Raw genomic sequence first — 10,897 nt, forward strand, 5'->3', positions numbered from 1 at the left:
GGGGCAAAATATCAAAGTAGAGAGTGCTCAAACACTTGCATTAACATTTCTTAAATCTGGCCCAGTTGGCGTGGCTCAGTGGTTGAGTGTTGACCTATGAACGAGGAGGTCATGGTTCGATTCCTGGTCAGGGCACATGCCTGTGTTGCAGGCTTGATCTCCAGTGTGGGGTGTGCAGGAGGCAGCCGATCAATGACTCTCTCTCATCATTGTTGTTTCTATCTCTCTCTCCCATTTCCTTCCTCTCTGAAATCAATAAAAATTCATTTTAAAAAATTTCTTAAATCTGTCTAAACACCAAACTGCATGTATAGGGTTAGAATATAGTGTCAAAGAACACTGATTTGTGGTAGGACAGCTATTTGTGGGTTGAACAACTGGAGTTCACAAACGTTTGGAAGACAAGATCTAGTCAGATAAAAAGGAGGGAACTTTTTGAACACCTGGAGCATTCCAAAGGTATCCAGAAAGAGTAAAACTTTGGAGAGGGGGTAAACTACCCTGGAATAAAGGCTACTTTAGTTAAACATGTCTAGCAAAAATCAAAGCCAAGCATAAGAGATCAAGGGCATTTAAAATTAAATTACACAGCACTTTCAAAATCAAAATGTCTTAGAACAGTGGTCGGCAAACTCATTAGTCAACAGAGCCAAATATCAACAGTATAACGATTAAAATGTCTTTTGAGAGCCAAATTTTTAAAACTTCTTCTAATGCCACTTCTTCAAAATAGACTCGCCCAGGCAGGCAGTGGTATTTTGTGGAAGAGCCACACTCAAGGGGCCAAAGAGCCAGCCGCATGTGGCTTGCGAGCCGCTGTTTGCCAACCACTGTCTTAGAAGAAAACAACAAGCCCTAGCCGGTTTGGCTTAGTGGATACAGCGTTGGCCTGCGGACTGAAGGGTCCTGGGTTCAATTCTGGTCAAGGGCACTTACTGAGGTTGCAGGCTCCTCCCTGGCTCAGGCCCTGGTCAGAACGCGTGCAGGAGACAACCAATGGATGTGTCTCTCTCACGTTGATGTTTCTGTCTTTCCCTCTCTCTTCCACTCTCTCTAAAAATAAATGGATAAATACCCCCCTGTGAGGATTAAAAAAAAAACACAACAAAATCCAGCAAATATCCATCTGCAAAAACATAAGGAGAAATATTGGGGATGATGAGATTCACAACAAGGCCTTTAAAACAGGTATTAAAATATATTTAAGAACTTAAAGGAAAAAAATAAACTCAATGAAAAATAAAAACTTTTTTAACTTAAATTTTATTCTTAAATTACACTTTTCATTCAATATTATTTTGTATTAGTTTCAGGTGTACACATAGTGGTTAGATAATCATTTACTTTAAAAAGTGTTTCCCTGATAGTTTCAGTACTCACCTGACACCATACATAGTTATTACTATACTAGAGGGCTGGTGCATGGATTCATGCACTGGTGGGGTCCCTCAGCCTGGCATGTGACTTCTCGCAATCTGGGACCCCTTCGGGGTTGTCAGACTGCTGGTTTTGGCCCAATCCCCACAGGCCAGGCCGAGGGACCCCACAGGCCAGGCCTCTAGTATGCATATAAGATCCTTGGTTAATCTCTTCCCACCCTTCCCCCTCCTTCTTCCCTCTGAGATTCATCAGTCTGTTCCATGTTTTCATGCCTGTGCTTGAGCATCTGCCCTCTGGTGGTCAGTGCACGTCATAGCTACCAGTAAAATGTTCGAATGGTTGAACAGTCGCTTAGGCTTTTATATATATAGATTATTGACTATATTCCCTATGCTGTATTTTACATCCTCATGGCAGCCATCAATCTTTTCTCTGTATCAATGAGTCTGTTTCTGTTTTGCTTAATCATTTTTATTTTGTTCCTTAAATTCCACATATAGGAAAAATCATATGGTATTTACCTATTTTTGGTATTTACCTATTTTTGTCTGCCATAATACCCTCTAGGTCCATCCATGCTGTCACAATGGTAAAATTTCATTTTGTATGGCTGAGTAATATTGCATTGTATATATGTACCAAGCTTTTTTACCCACATGTCATTTGATAGGCACTTGGGTTGCTTCCATATTTTGGCTATTATAAATAATGCTTCAATGAACATAGGGGTGCATATATTCTTTTGAGTTAGTGTTTGGGGTTTCTTTGGTTATACACCCAGAAGTGGAATTAATAGTTCATAAGGAAGTTCCACATTTAAAGATTTTCAGGAACCGCCATACTGTTTTGTGTATTGGCTGCATCAATCTGCATTCCCACCAACACTTAGTATTTGTTGATTTATCAATGATAGCTATTCTGACAGGTATGAGGTGATATCTCATTGTCATTTTAATTTGCATTTCTCTGATGATTAGTGACTTTGAGGGAACATCTTTTCATTTGTCCATTGGCCCTCTGTATGTCCTCTTTTGTGAAATGTCTATTCAGGTTCTCTGCCCATTTTTAAATTGGCTTGATTTTTGTTCCTTTGTTGTTTTTTTTTTGTTTTGTTTTGTTTTTTGTTTTTTGGTGTTGAGTTGTATTACGTGAGAACTATTTGTAAAAGACCAAAGTAATATCTTCTGGAGTTGATACATATACCTGAAATATAAAATCTTCTGGAATTGATACATATACCTGAAATATAAAAATTCACTCAATGAGCTTAATAGTAGGTTGGACATTGCAGAAGAAAAGATGAGTAAAAATAAAGATGTTACCATTAAAACCACACAAAATATAAAGAGAAAAATGACTGAAATAAATCAACAGACCCTCTGGGACAACACCAAGAAGTTTAACAATGGTATAACTGGAATACCAGGAGAAGATGGGAGCAAAGGGGAAAAAACAACAACCAAGAATTTCAAAATGAAATAAGAAATATAAAACCACATATTCAAGTAGACCAACAGACCCGAAGGAGGGGAAATGCAAAGATAGTTACACCAAATAACACAAATTGCTGAACACAAATCATAAAGAGAAAAGTTTAAATAGTCAGCAGAAAGCTAAATTCTAAGAGCTTAAAGTGTCAGGAGGCAGAGCCTGAGATGAATAAGATTATCTAGAAGCAAGGAAACCACAGAGAGGGTGAGCTTCCCTGAATAAAATATTTTTCCCAAACACATTGCCAACCATCAAATAATTCAGGTACAAGTGAGGATCCTAGAGACTCAGGAAAAAAAGTAGCAGTTGGAAGCCATATGAACTTAGGCATGCTACTTAGGTTCTCTGAACCTCAGTGGTCTCATTTGAAAATGGGGATAATAATAGGTACATTCAACATATACAACTGGCTATAACATATTCAATAACATAATGGATGCAAAATGCTCAGTGAATTGTAGACACCATACAGCAGCTCTCTTCACTTCATTGGCTCTCAGATTTCCCATGAGCAATGGAGTACTGCTAGTGGATATCAGAGTTAATTTTCAGCTATTGCTCCAGTGAAGATGTTGAGTCGATGAGCTTGGATAAGGGAAAAGGAGGGAGGGAAATGGGCAATTCAGGCAAGAAAATGCAAAGGCTATTCACAAGCAGTATAAATAGAATGTTCCCTAACACAAATAATACCCAATTCATGTTTTTCTTTGGGAAAGTACCTAGAATACAGAGATAGAGAATTATAGGTGATTCTTGTTTCAAGAGTTGCTTAAACACATTGTATGTTCCCTACAATATTCAAGGCATGGGGTGGTGGTGGGTGCTATAGCAATCAGCATATTTGACAATGTTTCAACCAACATGGAGATTTTGTGCCAGTGGAAGTATATAGGGGCTACATATACATGCACCAAACACACATACACACACCAGGTAATTAAAAAGTTCTGAGATATAATACTAAAGAGATGCTGAGTTATAGCAGGATAGGAGATCTGAAATAGATTGACTATCCAATGAAGGTTTCTATAAGGGGGTGACATTTAAGCAGACACTTTTAAATTAAGTCACTCATGTGAAGAACTTTATATTAGTAATCCTAGTTGCTGTAACAAATGAATGCTAACATTTCAGTGGTTTAATGAAATAGAAATTCATCTCTTTTATGTTAAAATCCAATACAGTTATTCTTGATTAGCATTCCTCTTGGTTAGCTTTCCTGTGTTGATTTTGGCATCCAAGCTCCTTCTATCTTTTGGCTACACCACCCCATAGGACCTCATAACACTCTAATTGCAGGAGATTAAAAAGGAAAAGAAACAGTAAAATAAAACTTTTTCTCCCTTATATTTCCTGGCCAAAAGTGACACCTCACTTCTGCTCACATTCCACTCAAGTAACTATCGGTTAGTGAATAATTCTATTGGCTCTCTTTTGAACCACCCAGTTGCTTTGGGTTAGAGGATGAAGAAATGCTGGAACAGAGCTGTTGGCAACAGAAAAATCTCACATCCCTCACCAACTTCCATCCACCAACCCACTTTGCTCACAAATAAGTGATGAGGATGGACTGCCAGAACCATCCAACTATTTAAGAAATGCACTTAACTTGTTTATGAAGAGTAAAATATATAGACCTGTTCAGATGACAGTACTTTTCACTGAGTGATGAGCAATAGGAAGGAAGAGGAACAATGAAACTCCTGAAGAAAAGCTACAGCCTAGAAAAGCAGAAGCAGCAAGTGAAAAGTATTATTAATTAGAGGCACTACATGAGTTTCCTGGTTATTTCCGTGCCTGCTATCATGGAAGACAAACCTCTAGTTATGAATAAAAATATTCACTCTTGTTTCTACCCAGAGTAAAATTCCAGTTTCACACATTAGACCCTTTTTCTGCCATCCTGCCTGGTAAGTTGCCAAACCAACCAGCGTATATGCAATTACCAGAGAGGTTTCCAGTACAAGGAGAGCTTTGTTCTCATGGGAGACTATCCCTGTGTTCTCATCTCTTACAGTGGTTTCTCTTTAACCAGAATCATCTACCAAAAACAAATAAAACAAATAAGCAAATGGGAAGAGGTTGGGAATACAAACACTGTCTCTGATTGAAATCTATTTTCATCTCATGAAAAATATCTTAATTTTCACTTATATTCCAGGCCCATAGCTGAGGGCCATTAAACTAATAAAACTAAATCATTTGTGACAGATCTTAGAAAACAGTTTCTGCAATCCACCGAGCTCTCAAATGCTCATTAGAAATAGTGGCTTTCTTTTCAGCAGAGTGCTCGCGGAATGCTTAAAACACATTCCCTCCAACTTTTGACAAGTCGAACTGGCAATGGAGTGTTTGAAGCAGAGGCCTGACATTAAAAAGATGCTGTGCAGTTATATCAAATATGACCGGAACAATGCATCAAAGCAGAGAGCATCCGGATGCAAGGCAGATGGAAGAGAGAGAATCAACACATTTGTTTCTGTTTTCTGCATTTTCTGGCATCAGAATAAAGAAGAAATTTGCATTAAGTGTAGGCAGAACGTTCAGCAAGATTTTAAAAATCCTGTCTCTTTCCTTAGGAGTCAAAGACCCTTGGCTAAATATCACATAAGCCCTTGAACATATTGTCATATTCACCTGTAAAATGGCAACAATGACAAGAACCATACTAATTCTAATGATAATACTTCTCTGTGCCACCTACTTTTCATGAGTGTTATAAAAGCAAATGTATGGTAAGGGACTTTTAGAGAGTTTAATGATTAAAGAGGTACTAATGTTTATTATTGGTAAAGATAATAGCTATCATTATGGAGCTCTTACTAGGTGTAGTACATTTTATATTTATCATTTCTTTTTCCATATTGGGTCCTTATGTAGGTAAAATTGCCTCCAGGTTACAGTATTGGGTACTAAGAATTAGGAATTATTATATTTAAGCTAACTAATATTTAATGATACTAAGATATTATTACTATTACCAAAGAAGCAGTATATGATACACACAGAAAAAGAGGGTAAGGTTATGAGTTCATTACAAGGCCTATACCAGTCAGAGCTCAATCAGAGAAGCAGAATGAATATAAAGGAATTTGTTTACAGGGATGTGACCTTATGTGATTGAGGGAGCACTTAAGAACTTTCTCAATAACCCTGTTGTCTTTACATCTGATGCCAGAACGTAACGTCTGCAAGGAGGGCAGTTAGGAAGGAAGGATGTAGTTGGGGAGAGCAGGTCAAGCTGGAAGCTGCCAACATGAGCTAGAACTGCAAACTCAAGCTGGAACCCCTAGCATGAGCTGGGAACTGAGCACTTGCTGGAAGCTGTTGTCAGTTCTCACTGCCTCCAACCTTGATAAAGTGGGTGCTCTGCTCTGCAGAAGAAACGGCACCATCATCATGGTCCTAAATAATGCTACTGGCCCAGAGCAGCTGGAACAGAATCCGGGAGAAAGTGGAGCAGGTCCAGACCCACCTGCCGCCCTGCCGGTGGCACAAGCTAACAGATAAGCAACAAGGTGTGCAAACGACAAAAGCACCTGCTCCAACCTTCTATTGTAAAATATAAAATGGCTACTGCTGCTCACTTCTGCCCTCCAAATCTTCAAGAGGTGTCTCTTCTGGCTCCTTCTAACTGGAAGAATACAAAGGAGGACTTTCTGGAAAACACATCTGCCTAGAAAAGTTAGCTCATCACAAAGCTACTACAGCCACTTTTTCCAAATTAGGAAATTTGCAGTCCTGTTGCTTTACATTCTATTACATTATATTACTCTAGGCAACTATTCTCTATGTTCACCTTTGTTATCCCTTTCCCCCAAAGAGGATACAAACCCCCCTTTGGGTGATGTTCACTGTTCTAGCTGATTCACACTCTCCCTTTGATATCCTGTAACTTAAAGTTTGAGATATAACATATTTTATGTTACAAAGATATACAGTCATATCAAACTCAAGATATAATATTCATAGCTATTAGAGTCTTTATCTTTGTAACTGGTACCGTGATCATATCTGGTGTTTATAACTACCTTCTTCCACTCCCCACTCCATATTTCCTCTGTCTCCAGGGAACACCTCAATTTGTTGTGGTTCCTTAGCTAGTGGAGGGATTCACACCTTCGCTCATCAAGTGTCAGGGCCTCTGATAGTCCTGCCTGGATTGCATTGTTATAGATTTTACTTGACTTTATTCACATACCTGGGATGATAAAGAGGTAGCCCAGGGTTCTCCTGCATTCCAAACATATTCCTTCTTATACCCTTTATGTAATATCAAGCTGCTTTCTTCTTGATTGTCAGGATTAATCACTCCATCTGCTATAGTTACCCAATTCTTTGCTTGTTGATTCACTGGCATGAGAATCCCAAAGTGGCCAGATAGTCTCAGTTTCTAGGTCAATGGAATCATTGTTCACAAGAGCAGTGATCTGGTGTGCATCATACCTGTTCTCAGGTCCTACTTTGCTTTTCAATCCATGAGGCCTGATGGAACTTGAGTATATTTATAGATTTAGAAGCAGAGGTGATGAGGATAGATAGTTCCTGACAAGGATCAGCAGTCCTCTGCAGACCATTACCACTTCTCCAGGCAAGGTGAAGCTCATCTCTTCAGGCAGGAGTGGGAGTGCTTCTACTGTCAAAGGCTTCACAGAATTTAGGAGTCTAAAATTTCCAGGTTTATAGGAATATATCCATTGCAAATATCCCATTTCAGGCTCTTGTTTCCTCCCAGTGAATGCCCAACCTTTAATAATAGAGATCTCCAGGAGTTTGGGCACTCAAATACCATTGCCATTCAGCCCTTGCAGGATTAGACTTTGGGTTTGGTTTTCAGAAATACAGTCCCTGTGGTCACAAGAGATAATGGATTTTTTAAGGACATACAGGGACAATTTCAGGTCTGTTATGCAGACCTTAGCTGGTAAGTTAAAGCCTTATGTTCATCATTTTCTTCCCCATGTTTCCAGTAAATTTAGAACCAGCCCCAGTTACATGCCTTATTTTGAATAAAACATTATAGGGCAGCACCTACTTAGTCACTCAGAGGCTTGTTTTCTGTAGGCATTTGATTACAGGTGTCTGCAGGTGATAATTTGCATAACACTTTTGCTGCTACCTGACATGGACTACTAGTGTCTCTTTAGCACTAGAAATGGGAGTGAGTGATTGGGACCTTTAAGTCTAATCATAACAAACCAGACAACCCATGACAGTCCAGAAAACCCATCCTAAGATATCATTCCTCTAAAAGCTCTCTCAGTGACAAATTATGTATCAGGTAGGATTCAACCAAGGAAGCTGAACATTTGTTATAGGGATTTGATTTTGCCCAATGGTGGCACTGGTTAAATAGTCTCTATAAGGCTGCGTTCTGAGGAAGATAAAAATATTAAGGGAGGAAAACAAGGATGAGCTAGATAGAATTTAGGAGATGGAATCCTCAGGTCAGTTTTCAATGCCACCAACCATGATAAGTGTGTGTCCTGCAGGAAATGCTAATGTCCTTCATCCCAGAGCTAAGCACACACCTGGCCCTAAAGTGGGAGAAGCTATAGAAGGATCCAGGAAAAGGTGGAATAGGTGCAGGCCTGGCTGCTGCTTCTCACCGACAAGGTAAACCAACAGATTAGTAACAACCTGTTTGAGCTACTGAAGCACCTGTTCAGACCTTTGTTGGAGCATAAAACCAAAATGGCTACTGCTTCACTTCTGCTCACCAAATCTCATGTGACAATGTCCTCTGTGGTACAAGCTCACCTGAGACACAGAGGAAATGGAATTCTGGGTAAAGTAGTTCAGCCTGGCCAAGGTGACACATTTCAAAGCCCCTTTTTCTAGATGACCCCAACATCTAGAACTTCTACTTTGTTCAAATGTTTGCACCATTTTTGCTGTTAATAACCCTTGGCCAGGGACCATTGTGACATCTACATTTCGATGGGCAATGGTACTAGGAAGTAGAGGCATAATACATTAAGGCTGAGAGGTTCATGAATAGATTAGGTGGAGAAATGTTAATTTGGGGCCTGAATTACGAGGCCTAAATAAAAGAGCATATATTTGTCCAATGAAATATGTCCTCATAAAATATTAGTTTATTTTCATATTGCTAAAAATGTGTGCCCTGGCTCTTTTACTTTTAACTTCAAGTAGTATGTTAATTCATGGATCTTATTTACAACTTGATTTTCTTACCCATTTTATGGGTCTCTGGTGACCTCTCTGGATTCATATAAAAACAACACAAAATAATTTATTTGAAAGGATACTGTGAAATAAATAACACTTTGGAAAAGTGTGATAATTATCATATTGTACCTATTTCAAATTTAATTTCACAAACATTTGAAACCCACTTGCATATGCTTGGTAGAGAGGCATTTCCTATTTTAATCTGTTGGGATGACCCTGAAAGGATGCAGGACGGTGGTTCTCACTCTTACCAATGTCAGGGGAACTGGGAACACACAGAAGATCCACAAAAGCTTGGCTATGTGAGGAAGTAGATGGAAATTGACACCTAACACTTCTTTAATGTTTGAAAGAGAAATAGAGGCCATGAGAACTAAAATTGCATTATGTTTCTATGGAACTCTGTGGTGTTGATTTTATTTTTAAGGTGTGAATGCAGGTGAAGTTGCCATCTGCTAGGTGCCCTAAAAGCACTGTTTCTTCTTGATGCACCAGGAAAACAGTGTTCAAGTTACATCATCCTGGCCTGAAATACCTGACTCACCAGAGTGTCCTGGGAGGGGTTTAGAGAGAGAATCTGATCATCAGCCCTGCCATCCTATGAAAATCAGCATTTGAAAAGATATAGGCTTCTATCTGCACATCTGGTAGGATGAGTGGCTCAGGCAGGCAGTCATGATATGACAGTGTATTGGAAGGAAAACCATGCCCAATATATATTTAAAAAACAAAAAAACAAAACCCACACACACTAAAACAGGTTGTTGAAGAATAATGCCTTATTCAATACCAAGTTAGCACTAGAGGAGATAAAAAACAGAGATGTGCTCTCTTTTCAAAAGGTTTACAATCTATATAGGAGATGCGTTGTATTCTCCAGGAAAAACAAAAGCATAAATCAAAAAAATCATGTTCAGGCTCAAGATTCTATGTGGTAAGTATATAATCCCCAATTGCCTAACTTTAAAACAGCGGTAATCAGCTCTATATCACAAAGTTTTTGTCATTATATGAGAAAATAGATTTGACATTTGTATTTATAGGCCACTTATCACTTTATAAGACAATTTTAAAACCTTTATTTCTGTGATTTCCCAGAAAAGTTGGTACACAAAAACCACTGGAGAAAGAGTAGTTACGACTTACGGCCCCAACGGTTTGTGCGGGGAGTTGGCTTGTGCGGGGAGTTGGTGGCACGCTGCAGCTCTTAGGAACTGATGGCTGGGGCGCTGGACTGGTATCTGGGGATTGTGACTTGCAGGGTCCGCCTTGGAGCCAGAGCAGATGCTAGAGGGACAGACACAGGTTGCAGAAAATCCTCATTTCAAGTACGGTCTCACAGATAACATTGAGAGGATAGCAGAAAATGAGAAGATTAATGCAGAAAAGTCATCAAAACAGAAAGTGGATCTACGGTCTTTGCCAACTCGTGCCTACCTGGATCAGACAGTTGTGCCTATCTTATTACAGGGGCTTGCTGTGCTTGCAAAGGAAAGACCACCAAATCCCATTGAATTTCTAGCATCGAATCTTTTAAAAAACAAGGCACAGTTTGAAGATCGAAACTGATTGGGAAGAACAGAAAAATTTGGTTTCTACTATATATTTACATGATTAAGAGGCAGCTTTAATTGCCATGATTTTGCCCCACTTCTTTTTGGAAATATAAGAACCTTCAGGACAACAACTTGTTCTTGGAGTTGCAGAAGAAAACGTATTTCCCTTATTTTGATTTAATCACCATACTGATTTAAAGAGTGTATTATGTACAATTATTTTCTCAGATTGTCTTTAACTTTGTTTTTTAAAATGACCTTCAAACTAAACTGTT

At 39.0% G+C, this 10,897-nt stretch overlaps 1 protein-coding gene across 1 annotated transcript; it reads left to right on the top strand.

Annotated features, from left to right (window-relative positions):
• Nucleotides 1–6,165: 6,165 nt before the first annotated feature.
• Nucleotides 6,166–10,635, top strand: LOC307111131 (protein dpy-30 homolog; the record flags this gene model as incomplete). Its single annotated transcript, XM_079790815.1, has 3 exons — nt 6,166–6,360; nt 10,165–10,222; nt 10,328–10,635. 3 exons carry the CDS (start codon nt 6,166–6,168, stop codon nt 10,633–10,635), a joined length of 561 nt encoding a protein of 186 aa, XP_079646941.1.
• Between the last annotated feature and the right edge of the window lie 262 nt (nt 10,636–10,897).

This window comes from Cnephaeus nilssonii, assembly GCF_951640355.1.
Source record: "Cnephaeus nilssonii genome assembly, chromosome: 14".
NCBI lineage: Eukaryota > Metazoa > Chordata > Mammalia > Chiroptera > Vespertilionidae > Cnephaeus > Cnephaeus nilssonii.